Below are 25,153 nucleotides of genomic sequence, written 5' to 3' on the forward strand. Positions count from 1 at the left end.
CCAAAGGAAAGGAGATTGGCGGCAAGGACAGCTAATGGGGAGATTCTTTACCTTCTGAGGACTATATCTGGGCTTCATTTTGAGCAAGACGAGATCTGCTCTGATTCTGCAGCTAGCTGGGCACAGGCAAAAAGTGTATAGGTGGTTGTCTTATTTCTTTGCTTCTGTTGTTGTTGTTTTATATGAAAAAATAAAAAGTTTTGACAGAATGCATAGACAGCCACTCAAAGCACCTTGCCGAAACTCTGTAAGTGCCTTTAGTAATAAGCCCACACATATGCATACCAAATTAAGCTTTTTTGAGGCAACACTGACAGCACTGGATTTTACTGTTTGAGTATTCAGCTTTGAGGACATCCTCTGAAAGCAGCCTTAGTGGTGTAAAATTTTCCTTATTATTATGACAGGATATAGAGACTTAAAGTATCTGTGTTAGGGAAAAGTGCATACTTAGCCTCAAGCTAAGTGGATAATGGAAATACTGTTCTCCCTATGGATAGGAAGTGGAGGGACAATGAAATGAAAGCAATTACCCGGAGACACACACAGGAGACATCTTTGAGACTGCACATTTCCAAGTACTGTGCTGCTGGCTTTAAATACACAACTATTCTTCATCTCAGACGCTTGCATATTGGTAAGCATATTCCTACCAGAAGTTTTCTCTACTTTAAACATCTTCATGAGCACAGGGAAGCTCTAGCATGAGTAAGATAGTTGCCATTGCTATGTGCATTTGCAATCTGTAATAAAAGTAGATATTCTTTCCCCTTGTGAAAACAAAGCCAAAATCATCTAGTGCAATTAATGCAGCCGTGTAAAGGAAGGGGGAATTTTGTATTGCCTGCTGCATGATAAGCAACTGTTCTGTGGCAATGCTAACTATTCTAACCAAACAGAAAAGGCCCCTTTGTAGGCAGCTTATCTCAAGCAGTGAAATCAATACGGACAGGACACAAATCATTACAAGCAATATTTATACAGCAGGGGGAATTCATATTGGACAACATTCTTCCAAGTTTGGAACAGTGTTTTCATAAATCTAGCTCCTATGGCAGATGACTACAGAGACTTGACCCTAAATTACCTAATTAAGCAAACTACTCTACTTTCTGACTGATCTTACTGGCAAGACACACTTTGCTGTCCAGCAGCTGAGCTAAAAAGTTATGTACATCTGAGATTACATTTATCTCAAGGAAACTTGCCAGACATGTTCACAGATACAAATACTGTAATCTGTTACTTGTTATTTGAAGAGTAGGAATACATTTTATTATCCTAGGAATATATTTTATTATCCAATTAGAAAACAGGAGGGAATTAAAAGCAGAGCAAGCTTTTTTTTCAAAGAATTTTTTTCAAAGATGGAAGGGGAGAGAGAAGCATGCATAGTTTGCCTGAGTAAGGTTTGTCCTCTCATCCCTCCTCTGCACCATCTGTGCATTCACAGGCTGTGCACAGGCTGTGAGAATGCAAGAGGATGAGCAGAAAGTCGTCTCATAGTGATCCTGCACTGGGCCACCACAAGGAATCTCCTGGCCTTGACATAGTTGCTACATGGAAGAGCACTTTTACAGCCACTTGAAGCTTGCTCTACCAAACTGAGACAGTGCCTTGGAAACTGGCGTAATGTTAAATCTGGGCTGGTTACATTATGTGTTGAGCTCTGTAACAGCCCAGCTTGACAAAAAGAAATGTAAAGCTCGTTATCTACAATCCACCCTCCCACCTGCACTGTGTTGGCTCTACAAGAGGACAAAATAATAGTTTCCAAGTTGTTGAAAGAGAGAAAAATTGAAAGCTGAAGAGAATTTTCTAAGAAGAGAACAAGTATTACAAGTTGCAAAAGTAGTAGGAGAATATTTTAAAGAGGAATGATTGGGTTAGGTAAAGCTTCCCAGAAGTGCGATACAAGGAAAATCTATGGTGAAAGAACCTCAGCTTGTGAATTTAAAGTCAAATCAGCGAAAGCCTCCAACAGAGCAGCTTCTCAAACAGCTGGGATATTCCCTAATAATCCTGGCAGAGGGAGGTAAAATCTTTACTTTGTCTGGTGTTCTTTAATCTGGGAGTTACTTCTTTCAGCAAAGGAGTCCATTCCTTCCCTTCACTACTTCAGGTACTGTTCATGAATTTCTTCAACAAAGGAATAGCTGGCTGGAATATTGACCCTCTCTTGTTTCTTGGCTGGGCAAACTGGCCACGGGGAAATGCTGCTTTTCAGTGCCTTTCCTCAGAAATGTGGGCAGTGGTTCTGAATTCAACATTTCTCAGACATGGAGGGGATCAACACCAGGGACCAACAAGCACGAACACAGATACAGTGCTGTGGCTTTGTGGTTAGAAGCTGGAATCTTTTGCCCCAGAGCTCTCATTGACCTGTAACTGCTTGAGCTAGAAGGCCAAGCTGCTAGCAGGAGCAGGGAGAAGGGCTTTTATCTTCTGTGGAGGTGGAGTGGTTCTTACATTGTCTGAATAGCACTGTTACACATCCTGTAATAATTTCTGTATGAAGGGTGGAGAATAGTGAGGTATAATGCGTTATGATTATTGTATGTGACTGGTCAAAGAAGGAAAATAATTTCTCAGTGTGTATGGGATTGTGTATGAATGTTTTTATCTAAATCAGTTTTACTTTTCTAACACAGGCTGTTGGTGAGTCATTACACTATTTTCCAGGGCCTACAAAAGATGACTGGGAAAGGCATAGCTTCTGGGAATGAACTTAAATTTGCTGCACTGTGATCTGGCTCTCCATTAGAAAACCTTTAAGAGTGTCCATTCTGCAAAAAAACTGAAAGCACCTAACCTACTTAGTAACTGGGCTCTGTTTAACAACAGGATGGAAAAAGTAATAGCTGAATAGAAAAAATCAGTGACCTAGAACCCAGCATGCCTCTGAAGGGAGAAGATAATATCTTAGCTGACTCCACCTCCATCAAAACGCTAGGGTTTTTTGCCAGATCTGGGAACTAACACATCACAGGATATAAAGTTAAGTGACCTGCTCTTTGGAGCAGAAGGGGTGAAAGAGGGGAGAAAGCTTTAAATAAGGTTTGAAGAAGTCTCCCCTTTGAGGCACTAGGAGAGAAATATTTTGTAAGTTAGGAGCCAGGATTAGCTGGTCAGACCCTAAAGCAGGACTACTCAAGCAATGGCTCCAGCACAACTGCAACGCAAACCAATTTTGATAGGGCTTTGCCAAAGTGCTGGGCAAAAATAAATAATAAAGGGTGGCCTGCTGAGGAAAAACTGTGACTGGGAGCTATGAGCTCTCTCTCCTCTTCATGCCCACACGCACACCCAAGGTGGGAGATGATCTCATCAGAAATTGTGTAACTCTGCCCATAGGTTTCAAGGCAGGGACTGTAGGGGGTCTGGCCCCAAGATGTTCTGTTTTACTTTATAGTTTTAAGGTCTGTTCTGAGGCTTTAAGAAAATTGCTGCCAGCAGAAGCAGAGCTGCCTTATCAAGGCTGGCCTGCTGAGGTATTCACAGTCTGCAGGAGGGGAAACAGGGCCCTGTGTGAGAGTAGAGGTGCATGATTCAGTACTGGTTTATGGGGATGGTTAAAGGACTTGATAACAAGACTTAGAGGATGCTCAGTGAGGCCACAAGAGGCCAAAAATGTGTGTAAATCAGGAATCATGACAACCTTGAGGTGAGAAAACAAGACTGTGGGAACACAGCTTCCCTGGGAATATCCATTATTTAAACTCTCTTAATTCGGCTTGCAGAGAGACAAGGACAATTGAAAACAGCTCTGCTGAGCTCTTGATGGGACTCTGCCTGCATTATGATGTTGGAGTTTGGCCTTGTAGTGTAAAGCAGTTAGAATCTATTTCTACTCCCATTCCTGCCAAATCTGGTTCTGCAGGTTGGTGCTGTGGGAACCATGATACCTTGTGTAAAGCAGTTAGCATACTGAGAACAAAAAGGTAAACCTCTACAAATTTTAGAATGACTCTAAAAATGACCAGCCTCCCTTCTCACATTTGAGGACCGAAGATCCCAAGAGAAATGCTAAAGGTAAACAAGGTAAAAGGTAAACAACGTGGTTTGCTTTGCACTGAGGCCAAATTTTTTTGTAGTTTCTGCGACCACACTGAGGTCTCACAGTGGCTGACTGGACTCATCTTTGTACATGGACCATTGGATTTACTCCCTAACATTGCAAACTCATTGTTATATTTTTATATACAATCTAGAACACAGAAGTAATTGGTATCAGCAATGTTGGAATGTTACATACTACCCCAACAGAAAGCCTCCTTTTGCTGTAACTTTCATAGTCCGTTGCTGCTATTCCTTCTATGTTGTACATGAAAACTGTTTCACGCCCAGCTGACATTCACGGAAAGGTAATGCTGTCCTCAGCTTCACAGCTGAGTAAAACTCAGTTTCCTCCTCTGTACATGACATCAGAACTGGTGCTTACTGGGGCAGTGCATTCACCAGTGAAAAGGGATCAAAATAAAGCAGCTTCGGTTCAAGTTGAAACTTACAGTTTCAAGCCGGAGAATGTGGAGGCATAAAGTTGAAAAAGTGAGCTCTGCCATGTCCTTTCTCCCCTGAGAGAAGGGGTGTCTGCCCTGATCCAGGCATCCCACAATGCAGCAATGTCAGCATACTTTTAGTGTAAATAGGGAGTCAACTCCACTGGTATCGACAAGCCAGTGATTTTAGGCTTCTGCAACTTTGGCTTTAGATGGAGAGGGGTGAAATTGAGGGCAGAGTCAGGCCCAATACATTTGCCCTGGCCAGAAGGAGAAACCAGGCCTTCAGCATTTCATTCAAGCTACACAGTAAAATCCTTCAGCGCAGCCTATTCCAAATGCATGACACTCTCTGCAGAAATGAGACTGGGCATGCCTGCCAGGAGCCTTGAGGCAGATGCTCTCTCCCGTTTACCAAGGCACTGCATCATCTCCGAGACTGAACCATGTTGTTCCCAGTATTTACAGATTCACTGAGATGCGTCAAAGCCTCCCCCAGCAGAGACACTGAACTGCACAGCCTGCCACCGAGAGATTTACTGTCTCTTCAGTGTATCGGGGGGAACAGGCAGTGTATACACACTCACTCACACACACAGGCGCGTGCGCGCGCACAGCCCAAGGGACGTAAGTCCAGCCCCCAACAGCGGGGCCATCCTTCTGCTGCTGGATTTTTCCAGCCGGAGCATCTTGCCGGCTCTGCTGTAATTTATGGAAATTGGTTTCTGACGTGGGGCTTTTTCTGTTACGACAGGGACCCACCGACGGGAGGAGGCAGAGCTGCAGTCAGGGCAGGAGAAGAGAGGGAGAGGAAGAGGTGGGGAGCAGAGCAGAGGGACACCGGGGGAGTGGAGAGGACAGAGGGAGAAAAAGGCACAGAGACACTTCAGAGATGGATGAGTTATAACTAAGAGAGCAGGAAGAAAGGCAGAAAAAGGGAGAGAAGGAGAGCTGTGGGGAAGGGAAAGGGAAAGGAGCTCAGAGACTGAGTCAGCCTCAAGAGGGCAAACACCAGGAGACGAGTGCAGGGAACAGCCCAGCATACCAAGAAGGACCTGTTCTATTTGAGTCTTCACCATGAGCACAAGGAAGAGCTGCCCCCTGCCACTGGGGCAAGGAGACCAGGAGGAAAAACAGAGCGAGGGTACTCCTGACCTGGAGCGACGGGAGTGTGAGGTGGAGCTGAGGAACAAAGCTATTCTGCAACAGAAGAGGCGCCTTAAACAGGCCACCCAGTTTGTGCACAAGGACTCTGCTGACCTGCTGCCCCTGGACGGCTTGACAAGGCTTGGCACCTCCAAGGATCTGGTGAGTCCAGTGGGACCCCATTTGGGAGGGGGTCCTCCTAATAGCCTTCATCCCAGTTGGGAACTGCTGCCAGGCTTTGTGAAAGGGTCATGGGTTCAGCAAAGATGAAACTTCCCTTCAGGATCATCTAGGAGCAGGTCAGGGTGAGGGGAAAGAATGAATTGCCCATTTTTTGCATCTATATTTTCCCATGTCCCCATAGGGACCAAACTCCTCACAAAGGCAGGCAGGCATGGACTAGAAGGACTCCCCCGGCTACAATTTTCCACTCACCCAGTACATAAATATGTTCATCTGACATGTATGTTTCCATGTGGGACGTCTCTGAAAGCTCCCATGTATTCCTGCATGATCCAGCTCAAAAGCAGACTCCTTCCTGGACTCAGCAGGGATGGAAGCACAGTTCATGAAACTCCAAGAGGCTTATATTTGACCTTGTCACCTTTTTGCGTTATTCGCTTTCCCCCCACTCTTTGGATTTCTGGAGGGGCAAGCAAGGGCAGGACTGCTAGCCAGGCATGCAGGCAGCTGCAGTGGCCAGCACCCATGGATAACATCTTTGGGGAAGAGGCACCGGCGTGAGGCCTGTGGGTGTCTCCTTGTGGAGACATGGAACAGGAGTCATCAGGGAGGGGATCTGTTCCAGGAGCCTGGCCAGTCTGTGGTCTGAAGAGACTTCCCCAAGGCAGGGAGCAGTTTCCCACAGGATCTCTTGCTGGCTTAACTGCACGCATCTCCCCCTTGCTCTGGCAGTTTTGCTGTCTAACTTCTCCTCTCCACTGTGGAGTGGAACTGCTCAGGGATGCGGAGGTCTAAATCATTTTCCCAAAAGAGGGCCTGGGTCTGGCCAGTGATGTGGACACAACCACTTATTCCAGCTTTGCCAGTGGGTGTCATAAAAGATCTTGCCCCTTCCTGCAGCCCGTGCTTCCCTCTGTATTCTCAGACCATCGCAGCAACACCACGGATGCGCGTGCGTGTGTATCTCCGCCGGTCGTTTCCCGGCTCCCGTGGCAGGCCCCACGGCTGCCGGCAGCGAGGCGCTGCTGTGCACAGGGGCACACGTGTGCAGGACAGGCAGGGTCCCAGGCACTGGGCCTGAATGGGAGCTATCCCCCTTGCTGAAACCTTTGGGTGCAGCAGCTCTGCCGTGTGCAGACGAGGGGTCAGTGCCACATTCCCGCGCCAGCGCCCCCTTCTGCTCCCGCCCCCCTCCCCGCAGCCGCCTCGGCTGCTGCTGAGAGTCCCTGGCTCAGCAGGGTCAAGGGTGGCTCCTCAAAGTCACCCTGAGCTGTCACCTCGTGCTCCTCCAGCCCTTCACAGCCTTACACACGGATTTCAGCAGGGACTAGTCTTGAGCGTCCCTCTGGCCCTGAACACAGTCGCTGTCTGAAGTACAAGAGGGGAGTCACATAAGTTTCATGTTAGCGAGGAATGGGGCCTCTGTTCCCTGTGGGGAAGGAGGTCTGGCCACATCGGAGCCTGGAGGGCCCCGTTCAGGCTGGCAGCTCGGGCAGGCTAGCACTGGCCCTTCAGGCTCTGCAGCGTTGCAGCTGAAACATCTCCTCAGGAGGGGATAGCCAGACATACCCCTGGACTCTTCCTTATACAGCTTTTGGCAGGATACAGGAAGAACCACTTTTGAGTGCATGTTTGCTGAGCCCAGCCACGAAGGCAGAGAGAAACATGTCTACCTCCTGTGCTTTGGAATTGACTCCTGACACATCATGCCCCAAAACGACAGTGTCAGCCTGAGGCCTCTGTGAGAGTCCTGCACAGTACGGTGGTAGCCTTGGCCTCCAGAGGCTGGCACTCTGAAGCCCCAAATTCTTGCTCTAGCAAGATAGGCCTTGTCCGAATCGCTTGCCACGAGCAGCTTTCCTGGTCAAATTAACCATTCTAGGCAGGAGACTTCCTTGCATGCAGACGGTGTTTGGTCACTCAAAACCATTGCATAGTTCATATTTGAATGAACTGAAAGGCTGAAACATTTTTACCATGGAGCTAGGGAGCAGTGAATAAAGCACAACGTCTTTTCTGGCATGGAAATTTTGCACTGGTGTTAGAAGGCACAAAATAAAGTGTGGCACCTGTGCAAAGTTCGCACACATAGTGCCATACCTGGGGTCAATGCGGTAGCTGCAGTACCTCCATTTCTGGTTTTCCTCGGAGCAAGAGAAGAACCAGGCCTTAGATTTCCAAGAGCAATTCAGCAGTCCCTGCAACTTGATGGGCCACTGTGAGATCCCTGTGATGTTTTGGGGGCTGCAAATTAGAGTCCAAAATACGCTTTCAGGCACTCCTCCAGCCCCATGCAAAACTCCATCTATGTTTCCTAAACCAATCTGGCTCCCTCCTGGAGGACAGGAATGCAGGGCTGAAAACAAAGCAGCAGGAAGTGCTAGAGAGGTTGATTTTGGAGAGAATGCAGAACACCCCAGAGTCCTATAGCTTGGAGGAGAGTTTAATTAATTCCCCAAAATATGTCTCCGCTGACAGTGCCAGAGACTCCAGCTGTGGCAGCCCCACATGTCCTAAAATTAGAGCAAGGTCCCATGCCATTTAAAAAAACTACATATTTTCTTATACAAAGTCAGGCTGTTACTTTTTGCCACTCTTTTCTGTGTATTCTGAGTGTGCATTCAGCTTATGCAATGCATCTAGCAGTGTCTGGGATTTGATGCACCCATCACATTTCCAACAAAGAGTCATTATACATTTCAGTGGAGACCTCACATTTCCAGCTTTATAACAACTACAAGCATGACACTTTTTTTTTTTTTAAATGGCAAAAAAAGAAGTATCTGCTTCAGCTAAAATATTCTGAAAGCACCAAGAAAATCTGAAGTTCTGGCTTCTCTCCTCCCAAAAATCAAGATCCCCAGCTCATACCACTTCACCTTCAAGGCAAGGGCCTTGAGATTTCACATTGGAGAGCCTGAACCTGATGAGTTGCACTGGGAACCCGCTCTGACCCTTCCAGCTGCTGGCCACAACTCCCTTCAAGTCCTCTCTCACCATCCCCTTCATCTCATTGTTTCTTATCAGGCCAAGAGAGACAGCGGTCTCCACTTCTCCATCTCACTGGTGAGGCAGAAGACAGGGAGGGCCCCAGGAATTTGCTCTTGAATCAGATGCCTCCACAGTCCCAAAACTCAGCTACTCCCCATCAGTGCTTGGCCTCTTCCCAGCCTGAGTAACAAGAAGGAGACGGAGGTAGCAGCTGCAAAGGGCCTGCTCTTCCTGGGGAAAGGTTGCGGGGAGAGGGAAAGGTCCTTTGCATGCCAGATTGTGAGAGGAGACAGGAGGGAGGATGGGAATTTGGAGACCTGCTGTTGGTTCCCTGCCCTTTTCCCATGGCCCAGATGTTAGCTGGCAGCCAAACTGGCAATGTGCTCAGAGTATTTAGGGAGTGAAGTACAACGGCCAGCTGTGCTGTGGGCCTGCACAGCAGGCTGGGAAAAGTCCAGGAACAGAGGGATATTTTTACCTCACTTTTTCAACTACTGCAGTGTCTCTCATGCAGCATGTGAATGATCTGACTCTCGCCCCTTGAGCGATGGGGAAACAGAGGCATGAGGGACTCGGCATCTTGCAAAGAGCAATGCTCAGTGCAACCAAAGAGCCAGTAACAGCTCTCCTGCTCCAACCATTGGGCAAAACTGACAACTCACTGGGCTTCGAGTTGCAATTTACGCTTCCCCAGCCTCAGCCTTCTGACCAAGCATCAAACTAGTCTGAAGCTCACACACCCTGTAGGGTTAATACAGCCCAACTCATTGGCAGCTCTGGTCTAATTCAAATGTTTGGCTGCATGTTGATAAGATCCTGCATCAAACTGCTGCACCATCTGAAAGTTGATTTTTAAAATTTTTTTTGAGAAAGATAAAAGCAACAGTTTATGCTGTAGCACGTTAGCCCCTTTAGATTCATTGCCTTTATTCACACAGCAGTTGTTACTGAGAATATTATAGTCAGCTCTGAGCAACTGCTTTCCTGGAGAAGGGCCATGGGGCCAAGTACATGGAGAACGGACAAAGCTATCTCCAACAGGCCTACTTCATTGGTGCTGCCCATTGTTGATTCAGTAGCTGTGCAGGGACTGGAGGCACTGGATCAACATTGGGCAAAAACTAGAGCATCAAGCTGATAACAAAGGGAGCTTTCTTTCCAAAGCAACACTTTCCTGTATGTGTATGCAATGTTGGGACAAGAAGGTTTTCACAAATTTTCTTCCCTTTTGGTGCACCTCCCTTTCTTCTGCCTCGAAGAAAGGAGATAGGAATACAAGATACATGAGGTATGAACGAGATACATGAGATAGGAATGAAGTTCCTTCAGCCGCTGATCTGGCTGATGGCACTCCCTTCTAGCTGTGAACAACATAGGGCTTCATAGATGCTCCCACAACTAGGAAGGTAGTCAAAATAGTATCACTTCTGATGGAGGGAAGAAGAGACAGACTCCAAAGAACATTAGAAGCTAGTTTTAGTTTCCTGTGCAGGGGAAGCTTCCTGCTTCACTACAAATAAGTGCTTGTACATCTAAAATTTCTGGAGCCCTGCCTTCCTACCCACATGTACATCACACACATGCTGCATCCCCTGTCCCCTCCCATGTTAGAAGGTGTAAGTGTGCCTGGTTGGATGTCAGCACGCACCCACCAGGTAGTGTATTGCAGTACCTGAACAGGTATGAGACTGCTGAGTGGATGTTTAGCTGAAGGAACAGATATGTGTGGGGACAGCATGCATCAGGCAGGTTCTTCTCCTCCAACAATTGCATCCCAGACACCTGCCTGTCACAGACAGCCCAACGCTTTAACATCACCTTAGCGGCTACAGAAAAAAATCTTGGGATTTAAAGAAAGTTTTTTGGGATAAGCCTGTCTTTCATCAGGATGATCAGTTGGATCAAGCATTTGCAATCTGCTTCCCTGGGCTAGCAAATATCCTTGTCCTTAGCTCCCTACTTAGCTGGGATTTCTCTTTCTTTGTGATGGAGACAGCAGCCACATAGTGTGGTCCAGCGGCGCCTCTTGGAAGGCAATCTGAACAAGCTGCGGGGCGAGACCAGGGTTCAGTCTGCGTGGGTTCAATCTCCGCTGGCAAAGGACCAGGATGAAAAGATGGAAAGGGGAGAGGACAGGAGAAAAGAGACTTCACCCCTGCTAATACAGTGCCAGGTAAGGCAACAACATGGTGCTGCTGATTTCACAGTGATGGCAAATGCTCAATGAGTTCCAGCTGCCCCACTCTCAAGGGTCGTGCTAAGTTATTAATCGCAAAGCCAGCTGCAGCCAGAGAGAGCAGATTTCCCTCATGGCCTCTTTTAGAGTTTGGATTATTCAGTTCTTCCAACAGACAGAGGAAAGCCTTTCTGCCACATGCATTCTAGTTGTCCATATTTGAAGATAAATTACCTTAATCACATTTCTTTCCTTTGGAGGCCAGCTTTCCCATGATATGAGATATTTCATAACTGCATACAGAAGCAAAGAATGTCTCCCTATCTCCTTATCACCTTTTAAGACAGGTGCCCCTAGCTGATTTACACTTACTGGATCCAGTATGGTCTGATTCTCTCAAGTGTCAAAGGACCTCCTAAGAATGTGGCTGACTGTGCTCTGAATTAGCGCTGTTGCATTTGTTGATGGAAGCAGTATTTTTAGCTCCCTTTTCTTATATCCTCCTATACAGCAGTACACACTCCCCCCTGCCCACTGTAGGTAAGAAAGCATATCCAAAAGCTGTACCCCATGAAAGAGGGCTGCATGGTTAGAGCTGGTCAGTACTATGCAGATATGAGACTCACCAAGATATAGACCTGGTATACAAAACCCATTTTAAAGCTGTGTTTATTTCAGTTACCTGTCCTAAAGAACATCTCACATGTTAAGAGTGTAAAGTCTACACTTCCAGGAAAAACACATACACCTTTGAAAATTCAGTTGGCACAATTAATTATCATATGAACACAGCCTGGTAGCAAGTTTCTGAAATGTTCAGATCAGGTGTCTCAGGACCACGCAAAGCCACCATCTGGTTTGTTTTCCAGCCTTTACTGTTGCAGTTAGGCACGGCTTACCCTGGATTTTAGACTCTGATGCAGCTAGATTAACAAACCATACTTGGGAAAACAGACTAGTAGGATGAATGGCTCTCAGTGTAATTTCTCCAAATAGCTGGAGTCTTTTTTTGAGCAAATGAAGGTGTTTCTTTTTCTTTAATCACCACTCTGTATTGTTCTGTAAGAGGAAACTCAGTGATAAAGGGTGTTTTTTTGCTAGGCATGTACATCAAGCAAGGACAGACATGCATAGGTATCATATCCCAGGGGCAGTAGCTAACTCAGTGTCAGAGTCCACTACTCGTTCCCCTTTTGTGTTTCTAATGGACTTGTACCCCAACTGTCACACACATTACATTTTCCTTCATCAAGGGAGGTTAATGAACATCACAATCAAGGAAATAGGTCTCATGCTGCACTTAACTCTCTCTGAACTCAGTACCTTCTGCACAGGAATTTCTCCCCTTTTCTGCCCTTTTTAAGAGCCAATCACTGTTTGTCACACTTAATCTTCTTACACTGAAGGAAGGGAAGCTCTCCTCCCCTTCTTTTTAATCTTGCTGCTTTTCATGTTCACATTTGTGAACTTCAAAAAGCCTCGCCTGTAAGTAACAGATCTATGGCACTCAGGCTGCCAGTTCATTTTAACCAGAGAGGTAAGCTGGTACCTTTCGGAGAACTGACTATGGTATAGTTTTTATTAGAAATGGAACATGACCCCAGTGAAGTCTCTTCTTTCTGATAGCAGCTCCCGAGAAAAGATCATTTACCAGCATAAAGCTTCCATTCACACTCAGGCAAGTATGCTGAAAATTTCAAGGTGGTAACAAATGCATCACCTGACTAGTAACTGAACTTGACTAGGAAATAAAGCTGTATATACGTAGACTTCAGTGATACAGGGAGATTCAGGCAATAAGTGTTTTCACTCTAACAGGTTATAGTTGTCCTGTGCCTAAGGCCTTTTTAAGTTTCAGAGATCACAGACAGACCCAGTCTATAATAATTGTACTGCAGAGTCACTCACCCTCCTATTTACTTAGGTGGGTTGCTCACATGGTACTTTAGCAGAATTGCCCTTTTTTTTTGAGTTTTTGCAAAGCACTTTGGAAAGCTTGCCATGAGTGGCACCTGCATCATAAAATCAAGCTGCTGGGTTTTTTTTTTGTCGTGGGGCTTGTCTCTTGTTGACTTGGAAATACATGCTGAAAGATTCCACTGCTGTCCAAGGCTGCTTTTCCTCTGTGCCAAGCCAACCTGGGATTAATCAACCTTGGTTGATTAAAGCAGCTTCCTGACTTTGGAACTGACATTATTTCAGAAAACAAAGCTCTTTATAAATGGTGATCCTTGCTGATTCCCTTCCCCTCTTTCTCTTTCTTGGAAATCTCCATAATTGACTTTTAGATAAAGACTAATGGTGACTGGTAGTAACAGGCTGAAAATCCTGAGGCAGAGATGAGAGTGGGTAATGTGATGAAAAGTCCTCTTAGTCCAAGAAGGCTTACAGTGATCGTCAGCTGCCTGTGTACTCCTTTCCTTACCTAATCTGCATTGTATTTGTGCTATGCTGGACCAAGGACTCTCCTCAGGCTCCTGGTGAGTTCTCTGGGCAAATAGTTAGTAGTATAATTGGAAGTTGGATAGCTTTTGTGAGGCTGCTGGAGCTAATAACTGTGCAGGGCTGTTTACCACTGAACGAGATGAAATGTTGTTTTCTGCAGAATAATCACTGTCCTGTTATATCCTAGCAAGTTTCTAACTTGCAACTTTCCCATCCTGCTCTGAAACAAAACTCAAGAATCTGCCTAGTGATATAGTTTAGGTTTATTATCACAACAATGCTAACAGCTCGTGCATCTCAGGTCTGCCTGCTCCCAAAGTGATTCCTTAGCAATTGCTGTCCATACTTCAAGTCTTGTGTTTCTGAAGAGCTGATACAGTGCCTTTTCTGTAGCTGGGCAATGAACAGTTGGCCTCTGTGAGCCACAGGGATGGTTAACTCTTTCCAAATGAGGAAGAGCTGATTCAGCTGGACAGTTGGCAGGTTGCAGTCTGGGCAGATGTGGTAGCATACCCGACCTGACACTCATGGCTAATATACCCACAGGTAGTGAGGAGGCACAGGGAAGCCTCTTCTATGAAGTTCAGTACAGAGGATGAGGAGGGAGACGCTTAGAATGTATTGGCACTTTGTACTTTATCTTGCCTCTTGCCTTGTGGCCTTGCTTAATCTGGCCACAGTCCTTCCAGGCAGGGCTGATGTGTCAGTGAGGACCAGGCAGCACAGACATTACAGAGTTCTAAAAGCAGAAGGGGAGGCATTTTGTCATAGAATCCTAGAATCATAGAATGGTTTGAGTTGGAACGGATCTTAAAGACCGTCTAGTTACAACCCCCCTGCCATGGGCAGCGATAAGGGACTCTCCTCTGGGTCCAGTCAATTTCCAGGCTGTTTTCTCTCTAGAAGCCTGGAGTTTGTAATAACGGCTTTTGCCACAAACAGCTGTTGTCATGAGGTAAGGTGGGATCTCTCCAGTTGGTCTTGGGGACCTCTATGGGCAGGCACTACTCCTAGTCCTGAATGTTTGAACTTGATATGCCAGGCAGCCTGGAGCCACAGCGGCAATGTTTTTTCTTAAACAAGCAGAAGTATTGCCAAAGTCAGGAGCTTCTAAATAGAGTGTTTTGCAGCTCTTCCCCTTCTGTGAGGCTCTAGCATGCTCCCCCACTTGCTTAAAGCAGATTTGTGCCAAGAGGCAGGAGGCATGCATGAACGAAGGGCACGAGAATGGGTGTGAGGCAGCAGCTCAGGTGGATCTCCTACTCAGGTGTGATCTGTATTACCATGGGATAGCAGTTCAAGCTGCTCTGCAGTGAAATGGCACTGCTCATTTATGAAGGAGCTGGGGGAGTATTCCTGTATGAATGTGCAAAGAACTGCAGAGAGAACTTCTGGGGGCTGGTTTCTCTGTGCTCTGACTCTGTTTCATGAATCTTCCAGCTGGTATCAGGTCGGTTAAGTTTTGTGTTCTCCCAAACTGTGACTTTGTAGTTCTGTGGCAATTTCCATACCATGTGCCAAAGAGCAGTCTTGGATTGAATGTAGATGCCATTGTGGCTGAGACTGTGAGAAGCACATGATATAATGGGGAAAGCACAGTGCTGGCAGCCAGAAGTTTGTGAGATCTGTCTTGGCTTTGGCTTTCCTAAAGTATTTAGCATGATATGCCTCACTTGGGTGTTGTAAGAAGTCACGAGTGTTTGCAGTCACATGGGACTGTTAATTAACTGGACATAATTCTTTATGAATAAGACATGCTTTTTTACATTAAAGAAGAAAAAGTCTAACAACCAAATCAGGAGCTGTTGAAAATATGCATCTGTGCATATTTTCTGTGTAGACACTGCTTGAGCACTGCTCTCCTTGTTCCTGGATGAGGCCACACATGGTGAATGCTCATCCTTCTAAAACAACTGATGTTATTTAAATATACATCATATATACATAGATGAGTCTTACATGATTCTTGGTGAACTCTGTAAAACAAAATAGGTTGAGATCTCTAGCTCCAGTGGTCTTGCACTTCTTGAGAATTTCTCAACTAAATGGCCATTCTAGGAATATGGTGTATCTAAATTTTCAGAATGATGAAATTCGCTGCACTGATGTATTGCAGATGTAGTTTAGACCAAAGGTAAAGCTCCAAGACAAAACAGACCTGACGTTTCCAGCATGCACTCTCTGAGGTTGCCTTGAGTGCAGTTAGCACTCAAGATACTATTGGTGTTGTGTCTGTTTACAGCATTCCAGTATTTCTCACAGTTGTTTTCTCCTTTCTTTTTATAATAACACAAATAGCACATTTTTGAAAATGAAATCTTGGAAATACTGGATGTACTCTCTGTGATGATTAACCCATGTAATAATCATAAACAGATTTACTTAAGAAATCAGGAAATTGAGACATTTTCCTTGACCCTACTGGTGCTGCACTGAGTCCCTGATAGTCATGCTGATCTGCTTAAGGTGTTCAAAGCATTTAAGCTCATCAGGAATGAGAGAAGGGTAGAGAAGCTGTGGGAGGTCTGTTGATGCTTCTGAGTGGCTCATGGCACTGAGTGCCATAGTGGATGGAAGAGAAGGAATCACAGGAAAAATACAAATTATAGCAGGAGGAAAATGAACCTCCCAAGAGCAAAACTTTGTGGTTGGTTTTTTTTTTGGGTGTTGGTGAAGAACTAGGCTGTCAAGAATGGGTATGGTTAGGCACTGTAGGTAGGTGCAAGCCATATTTTGTAGACGGCAGTTACGCCATCTTTTCCAGTTCCTTTATGAAGTCCTGCTCCTCCTTTTTTTTCTGAACCTAACTCCTATTGATGTCCTTGACAACCCTATTTTTTCAGACCTCTACCGTATATGAGACCTGTTGTTACTTCAGCAACTCTGGCCTGCCATTAAGGACCTCTGTGCAGAGGGGACAGAAAACAGATGGCAACCACATCTTCTGTTCCCTTTCTAGTGCAAAGGGGTGAAGAAATGAAGTGGGCAAGGCACTGGGGATTGTTCCAGTAAGATCATGCAGAGGCGACTTGGGTGCAGGGCATCCAGTCCCTCCCTTTGCTAGATGACACCAGCTGTGAATATTGCAGTTGTAATGTTCATGTCATATTTCCTTAAAGAGCTCTGTAGGAACTTAATGTAAGCCCTACACAAAACAGACACCTCTTGATTAGGTTGTTCCTTGGATTCAAGGGTCACTTGGATGTGTCAGTTATCTTGGGAACTACCTTAAATTCAAGCTCTTCTCAGGGATGCTTGTCCTGGGTGCTCGTGCTTCTCCCAGAGACTTCTCCCTCTGGAAGCTGTTCAACTGAGAAAGGATGTCTAGCCCTGGAATACTGTTCCCTGTGACACCAGAAGAAATGGAGAGAGGAAACCTACAAAGGCTGTAGCAGATGCTTATGTTCCTTTAGAAGCTTTGTCATATCAATTACTGCTCTGCTAATAAAGTCCATGTGGGTTTTCTGAACAAATTCACTAGTTATGCATCTTTTGACTGGAATACTGCAAGTTAAAGTTGCTAATAATAGATAAGTATCTGGGCAATCAAATACAAATTAAAGAAGACAAACTCAAAAAGAAGTCTTTGGCAGAGGTTTGCAGAGCACTGGGGAGACCACCATTGTCTTGGATTAGTTTCCTGCCTTCTAACTACTGCCTAAAACACCACATCTTTGGCTGTATTGCTAAGGAAGGTCTAAGGGATTGTCACATGGTTGGAGGAGTGGGTATGCCAATTTTGAGCCCACAGTAATTATCTGTTGTTGTTTTTTCTAGTGCCAAGGTCAGGTGTTGAAAGCGACTGTTAACACTGGGTGTCTACCAAATCTCATCTCCAAGAGCTGTTTAAACCGGCTGGGGTAAGTCTCTGCACAGTAGAAAAGGAGGGGTGGCTAAAAGAAAACCTATGACAAGAACGTAGGCACTCTTGATTCCCAGCCCAAATGATATTACTAGCAGATTTGCATGTGCACATGGCTGTTTAGGAGAAGATGCAGAGGGTGGGCTACAGGGCAAGACATCAGGAGCACTGGCAAAGTTGTGTGCAGATCCCAGACTAGGAGGCAGAGCTGTGTCATTCTGTCTGTGTGTACTGCAGGGCAAAGCTGGCCAGCTGATGGTTAGCCTCAGTGGTGAGGAACCCAAATGGACAGCGCCTTATGCTTTTGCTTGTGGAATCTACCTCCAGACATGCTGTATGAAAGAGATTCCTCCTCTTGTGGGCCTGTTCCCAATGAGACCAAGAAGTACTGCCATCAGTGAGAAGTCCTGTTTTCCTCCTCTTCCTCCACTTGAGGCAATAACACATCTTGTGTCCCACAGGCTGGAAGAAGTGTCTGCCATGGACTGTGGAGACCTCTCTCTTCCCATCCCCAGCGTTGTTGGCCGAGTAGAACATGTGGAGTTGCAATTTGGCCAGGAGACAGTGCTGTGTTCAGCGCTGGTTGTAGGTGAGAGTGCCAGCCCCTCCTCTCCCCCAGTTTTCCTGTGTCCCTCTTGCCCTGCCAAGGGCATTTAAAAGGATCTCTGGGAAAAGCGTAGTGTGGTGGGAGGTTGGTGCTGTGGTCACCACCACTGCTGGCCAAGATCATTGTGCACTGTGAATCTCAATGTAGGAAGAGTACAGAGAAGACAGACGACGTTGAAAGTGGAGAGAAATGAGGTGCTTTTTGGTCTTAACAAAGGATGTGGAAAATTCTCATTTCCTTCTAAAATGGGCCTTTCTTAAAATTATCCAGACTGCTTGATTAGTCCTCTGGTGCCTTATGTTCTCCTATTGAATGGGCACTTGTGTCTTTGGCTGGATGGAAGTCATCAGAGAAACTGACAGAGGGTATAGCTTATTCCCCAGAGTGTTTTTCTGTCTACTCATCTGCCTCTGCTGCAGGGAGCACCCTAGAAGAACCTGGTAGCCCCAGAGTGCTGAGTCTCTCTCGGTGTCCTGAGGCAGGACCCTTTGAAGGAAGGAGCCGTAGGAGACAAGGTCAAGTCAGCAGGCACTGGAGCACACCCAGAAAACAGCAGAAAGGCTGCATGTTCTGCATTTACATCAGGCTGTGCATATGCTGAAAACAACTTAGTCGTCTTTTTTTTCCCTGTTCTTTCTCCCTATTAGTCTTCCAGCTTTACCCTCGTGCCTTTATCTGTCTCCTCATCTTTGATGATTACTATTCATCTTCCAAGGCCTCCCTTGCTCCCTCTTTTCATGTCCATTTTTCCCACTTTTGTAGTCATCTAGAAAGAGCTTCCTCCTCTTCCACACTCGAGCTCACTCTTCTTCCCTTGGTTTCCCCTCTACTTGTTCTTGCCCTTCATGGGAAGACTGTATTAGTACCAGCACAGGTGAATTTAGCCCAGTAGCACCTATCCATTTTGCTGGGATGTAGAAATGGCTGTCTGGAAGGAGCAGAATTGCTACATCTGTGCCCTACATCTCCCTGTGCGCACAGTGCTCTTGCTTATGTGGTTATAAATAAATTATAAAATACAGCCACTCGTTACAGGGCAAGCAGGCATAAAGGAGACAAGGGAAATATTAATGATGTTACTGGTGGCTGCTGAATCCTGCAGACTCCAGGAGCTGGGGATTCCTTCTTCCCTGCCACTGAAGTCCAGATGGATGGCTCTAAGACCCAAGAGGTCGCTCTCACCCATCCAATGCATGTTCTTAGTGGCAGGTTCGGACAGTAGAAGGCTGAACGTATATTCCAGAGAGGCACATTCAGAGAGGACACAGACAAGGCCAGCCACACAGATTACCACACATAGAGCAGTGCCTTTACCAGCACTCACATAAATACGAGCACAGATAGCCCAGTCCTGGTCCTCCTCTCTGGCTGACCAGGATTGAAGTTCTCTAGCAGAAGCTCATATATCCTCAGTCTCTAGATTCACAAGCACACTCATATTCACAGAGTCTTCAAATAACAGCACAGCTTCTAGGTCTGTCTTATATCCATGTCTGGACCCTGGGCCCCTTATCTAGCCACTGATCCAGACCTTGAGTCTTTCCAGATGCAGACTTCCTCCTACTCACTGGCTAGACCAGATGGAAGTTTGCTAGCTAATTATGTATACAAACCCACAAGCATATAGGATTAAATTCACTGGAGAAATATAAACACACCCAAGTCTTTCTAGTTAGTGGCATTTAGACCTCTCACACATATGCCCTGTCCTCTTCAGTTGCTGGCTTATAAACCTAAGGCCACTGTGACCCTGGTCAGAGCTGGTACTACCCAGAGCTCTCTTGCATGCTGACCTCTCCAGTTGCTGGCACCTAGACCTGCAAGCTCTGTGACCCATGGTCCTTCTCCAGTTACTGGAACTTAGAACTTGCAGCACACATTGCAGTACCTCCAGTTGCTGGCACCCAGGTGTATGAGCCCTAGGCCTGTGCTCCCTTCCCCAGTTACAGGCACCCAGACTTCTCTTGCTCACTGGTCTCTCTCGTTGCTGGCACCTGTGAACTATGTCCCTTTCTCCAGTTGCTGACAGAGACCTATGAGCCCTATGGCCTGTGGTCCCTTCAGTTACTGGCACCTCTCTTGCATGCCAGTCCCTCTGGTTGCTGACATCTAGAGCTATTTGCCCTTTAACCCATGGCATCTTCTACACTTGCTGACACTTAAGACTTGCAGCAGTCACATGTAGGATAGAGAGGTTACACAGAAAAAAATTACTTAATAAAATTAAGGTTTTATTAGTACAGGCAGGGTTCAGTCAGACAAGTGAACTGACCAACAGCCTGCTTGCATGTGACTGGCCCCCTCATCCCCCCTGCTCTCCATTTTTCCATGCTTGTTCTTCCCTGATCCACCCTGCTGCTTGCCTTCTCCTGCCTTTTGCCCTTCCCCTACACAGCCCATAGTAAGTTTGACATGGTCTCACAAGCCCCTTCTGATATCTCATAGTAAGTTTCAAACAATCCCACAAACACCCTCAAATATCTCATAATACTCATGATAGTCATGGTTCCCTCCTCTTATCAGCTACAAAGCTCATTTTGGCCCTCTTCAGGGCTTTGCCTAAGTAGCTTCTTTAATGGCTCATCAGTCAGTGGCAGAAGAGTGCTGGTCTTTGTCACTGTTATTGTCACTGTTACCACCTGCTTTTAATGTTTGTGTGTTTAATTGATCACTTTCCTTGTTATTTGTATTTACTTTATACTGAATAGGCCATAACCATATAACTTTATGAACCAGATGCTCTCATATTCCACATCCTCTTACAGGAGAGAGACACTTTCTTTAGAGGGGCAGTATATATAGTCTTGAGCCTAATCAGTCTCTTCTCTCTTCTCAGATGATGAAATGCTGGAGTTTTGCATTGGTCTCCAGACTCTGTTGTCTCTCAAGGTAAGGAACAGCTTTTTGCTTATTGCAGGGCTCCTCTTAACAAGTTCTCCAAGATTTGGTTGTTGGAAGCATCAGAAATACTTATGGCCAGGTCTTCCAGGGTGCCACTTGCAATGCTTGTTGCACAGCTGCCTGGCTGACTGCAGTATGCTCTGAGTCACTTGATTCCTTTCCAGTCCTTCTTAAAGGTTTTAAGGAAGGAATCACTCAATAGGATACTATTACATCTCCCATTCTTTGTATTCCTGACCATACAAGTTGCAAACAGGAAGAGGAAACTGAAGAGGAGACTAGAAAAGGCAAGGCACACTGTGTCACGAGTTATATCTGTGTTGCCTTTTGAAGGCAGATGTGAACAAGCTCTGCCCTTGCTTTGAGCCAAATGAAGCTGGATGATCATGTTCAGTGTCCAACACTAGCTGGACATCGGTGGAGAGAGTCCTCTCCTTTTGTCAGTTCAGCTCAGGGTTAGTGCTCTGCTGAGTCTGGCTCCTGGGTGGCTCAGCAAATGGCTGCAGCAAGCTTGCTTCTGCCTGTCAAATATGTCACATGTCAGACTCATAAAGCAGGAAAAGCATTGGGCTGAATGGCTGAGTGATGTGAGGCCATCCCCTCAGAGGGAGTCGTGGGAAGAAGGGAGGGGAATGGCACTGTGAAGGGTTTGGAGAGGAATCCATTGAAGGGAAAAGGAGCAAGGAGGCAGCATGGGGGACAGGGAGGGGAACTGTAAGATCTCTACAAACCTGAAGTGGAGTTGTTTGATTGTTATACAGGTTTTCCCCAGTCATAGGCATCATAAGATTTGCTATCTGAAATGTCCAGCAAGTAACTGGCTCTCCCCTTTTTTAGTGTTGCATCGACTTGGAGGAAGGAGTCCTGAGACTTAAAGCACTGAGTCAAGAGCTGCCTTTTCTACATGCCTCTGAAGAGCCTGGTCAGTGACTGGCTGCATTCCTCATGTCTGGGGCTGAGGAGACTCGCTGCCATGAGAGGGAGATGAGGGTGAGGCTCACATGCCCCTAACCTTGCTGAGTCCTAGGCTGAGGCATTCACTGGGGAGTGAGAAAAAGGCAAATGGGTGCTGGAAGCTGTTGTTGCTGGGAGTGCCTCATCTTGAGAGATATCCCTCCTTTCAGTGGACCCTCTTGCTTGTCCCCATGTGCCAAGTAGGCATTTTGTTCTTGTTTTTCTATCTGCCCCTAGTCATTCCAATTTCTGCTTCTGTGCTAAATTCACTCTACCCATTTAATGACTTATTTTTACAATAGCCTATGTTCATGAGACAAGACTCTCCGTGAACAATCTCCAGTTGTTCTGTGGACAAGAGGACAGCACTTTCTCCAAAAACCTCCAAAGATTGCCATGAATGTTTCCCTTCTCTTTGCCTTGATGTAAGCGGACTCCACTCCCCTTTCTTTGTGGGAAGGGCTCTGTGGCCAGTCCCCTCACCTGTACTCTGGGAAGCTGGATTTTGTTACTTTTTGCTGACTCAGAACAGAAGTATTTTCTTGGAAAAACCTTGCAGCAAGAACACTTTGAGTTCTTAATTCTTAATTTGCAGAAATGCTGAGTGTAGATGCCTAGAGTACAGTGGACACTCACAGGGGCTTGGGCCTTGCTACTGCATCCTTGGCCACTAAGCTATATTATATGAATGGCAATGCTTATCATCTCTTGGTGTTAGATGTAGTAACCAGACTTGCACACTGTGTTCTTCTGACCAGGCGTCTCCTCTCAGCACTCCAGCTGCTAGAGCTACATTCCTATTACCTCTGCTGCATCATCAGAGATCCTGCCACTCAGTTTAAATGCTGCGATGAATTACAGCACCCAGAGTGTTCTGCTCTGTCAGCTCCTTTCTTTCAACTTGAAATCTAGTGATTGGACACAGATACATCATCAGCCTCAAGTCCTGGCATCTCACAGCCCATCAACTTTGCTACTCCTGCATGAAACAAGAACTAGACTTCCTTGCAGTGTCAGCTCAGGTCAGAGAACTGTGAACTCATCTGGGATGACCAGGGTGATTATTAAGTCACTTAATTGTTGGGTGTTTTTTTTTTTTTAATTTTTTTTTAATTTTTTAACAGAGCATAGCTGTATGATAAATACATAGTCTATTCTTTACTAGCTCTAGGAAAGATGCACCAGATCAGGGCTTGTTCCATGCCTCACGACTACTGATTCACTATCCAAACTCTGCACAATGTCCCTTTGTCCACCCTTACTATGTCATGACATCCCCATTTTGCCTATCTTCCTGGATTAAACACCGCTGGCTCTCTTCCTTTTTTATCAAACCGCTCATTGTTTCTGTTGTGCTTGTCAAAGAACTTGTGTATACATTTTGCTTTTTTCTGTTAGTTCTTTCCTAAATCAGATGCTGTATTCTGTAGTTTAAAATATGCTAAGGACAGCAGAGTTACAGCCTGGCTGATATGATTTATGATGCACTTACCAGTGTTAGTTGGTGCGACTGGCATCTGTTAGTCATCATATCTTGCAGCTTCTGATCCATTCTTTGGCTTCTTTGCCATTCTTCTATTTGTGCATCTGATTATTTCTAGCTGCATGAATTGCTTTCCATGAATCTCCTGAATGCCACCAAAAGTTCTCTCATTTATGTCAGGATCCATGTCTATTCAAAGAGCCTGTCTTCCAAAGTACCAGTAATTCCTCCAGGATTTGTATCACTTGCATGTCTGACTGGGTTCTCAAATCCAGGGATCTTTAATGACAGTTCAGACTTGCACTAAACCATCCTGTGTGTCAGCTGGAATCTACGTGATACCTGGGTCAACCCTGCTGAAAAAACCATGTTTGCAACAGATGAAACACCTGTTCCTATGTGCAGCAACTCACCTAGCTTCCAACTGTCATTGCCCTCTAAAAATGGCAAGTGAAACAATGGCAAATAATCTGCTAAAGCTGACAGATACCATGTCCATTATATCTCTTATTATTCATTAACTTTTATGATCTATTGTTAAAAAAACCCTGAATCCTAAACCCTAACCCTAAACATTAAAGCTAACTCTAGCTCAAACCCAAACCCTAAACACTAAACCTGACCCTAAATCTAACCCAGAAAGGTAAACCTAACCCTAAATCCTAACCCTAAACTTAACCCCTAAAAAAAACCCTAACCCCTAAACTTAACCCTAACCCTAAACCTTAATGCTAACCCTAACCCTAAACATTAATGCTAACCCTAACCCTAAACCCTAATCCTAAACCCTAGCCCCTAACCCTAAACCCTAACCCTAAACATAACTCCTTAAATCTAACCCCCTAAACCGCTAACTCTAACCACCTAACCCTAACCCCAAATGGTAAACCTAATCCTAAACATGACGCTAACTATAAACCCTAACGCCAAAACCTAACCCTAATCCCCAAGCCTAACCTCTAACCCCTAACCCAAATCTTAACGTTATCCCTAAACCTAACCCTAACACTAAACCTAACCCCAACACCTAGCCCCTAAACCTAAACACTAGCCCTAAACCTAAGCTGCTAAATCTAAGTCCCTAACTCTAACCCCCTAACCCCAAAACCTAACACTAACTCTAATCCCTAACCCAACCCCTAATCCTAACACTAACCCTAACCCCCTAATCCTACCCTCTAACCCTAACCCTATCTCTAGCTCCTTACACTAACCCTAATGGCCCTAACCCTAGCCCTAAACCTAACCCCTAACACTAAACCTTACCCTATCCCATACTTCTAACCCTATCTCTTACCCTAATCCTAACATTCCAGAGTATCTGACGGCTTTTGCCAGTGCCCACAAGGGGCCCTGCTTCTCTCCAGAGTGCCCCAAAGCTTTAGCCAGGCTTTGTGGAAGCCTGGAAAGGGCCCTGCTGCCTTCCAGAGTGCTCCGGGGCTTTTGCCAGGCTTTGTGAAGTCTGCAAGGGGCCCTGCTTCTCTCCAGAGCACCCCAGGGCTTTTGCCAGGCTTTGCTGGTGCCCACAAGTGGCTGCCAAGGGAAGGTGAGGGCCAACAGCTTTCAGTCCCGGCCGCTTTTGTGTGGGAGCCCTAGGTGGTGGGTGTGCGTTTTGGAGCTGGGCTCTGGTGAGGGGGTAGGTGAGGGTCAGGTGGTAGAGCAAGCGCAGAGCCCCGGTGTTGGTGGGGCTGTGAAAGGGCTGCCAAGGGAAGGAGAGGGCCACCAACAGTAGGTGAAAATCACCAGCCCTATCTGTCCCTCTCTTCTCTGCATAATGAATCCTTCTTTGCATGCTCCCTACCTTCCCCCAAGCAAATCATTCTTCCACACTGGTAAGTGACAGATTTGCTTCTTCCAAAAGGAATTCTTGCCTTCTTGGATAATCCTTTTAACGCTTTCCTGTACC

General features: G+C 45.9%; 1 protein-coding gene across 1 annotated transcript; it reads left to right on the forward strand.

The window, feature by feature from the left end:
• Window positions 1-5,576: 5,576 nt before the first annotated feature.
• NRIP2 (nuclear receptor interacting protein 2) lies at window positions 5,577-21,740 on the forward strand. Its single transcript, XM_009586586.1, has 6 exons — window positions 5,577-5,807; window positions 10,816-10,992; window positions 17,218-17,300; window positions 17,764-17,891; window positions 20,746-20,798; window positions 21,648-21,740. The coding sequence occupies exons 1-6, from the start codon at window positions 5,577-5,579 to the stop codon at window positions 21,738-21,740; spliced, it is 765 nt and encodes a 254-aa protein (XP_009584881.1).
• Window positions 21,741-25,153: the final 3,413 nt, after the last annotated feature.

This window comes from Fulmarus glacialis, unplaced genomic scaffold (assembly GCF_000690835.1).
Source record: "Fulmarus glacialis isolate BGI_N327 unplaced genomic scaffold, ASM69083v1 scaffold20651, whole genome shotgun sequence".
Taxonomy (NCBI): domain Eukaryota; kingdom Metazoa; phylum Chordata; class Aves; order Procellariiformes; family Procellariidae; genus Fulmarus; species Fulmarus glacialis.

What these genes read in the sequence shown, in the direction of transcription:
- NRIP2 (XM_009586586.1), top strand. Translation starts at nt 5,577, where the DNA reads ATGAGCACAAGGAAGAGCTGCCCCCTGCCACTGGGGCAAGGAGACCAG. An exon ending in CCCTGCTAATACAGTGCCAG is followed by an intron (nt 10,993 to 17,217) that starts GTAAGGCAACAA and finishes TGTTTTTTCTAG; the next exon opens with TGCCAAGGTCAGGTGTTGAA. An exon ending in GTGTTCAGCGCTGGTTGTAG is followed by an intron (nt 17,892 to 20,745) that starts GTGAGAGTGCCA and finishes CTCTCTTCTCAG; the next exon opens with ATGATGAAATGCTGGAGTTT.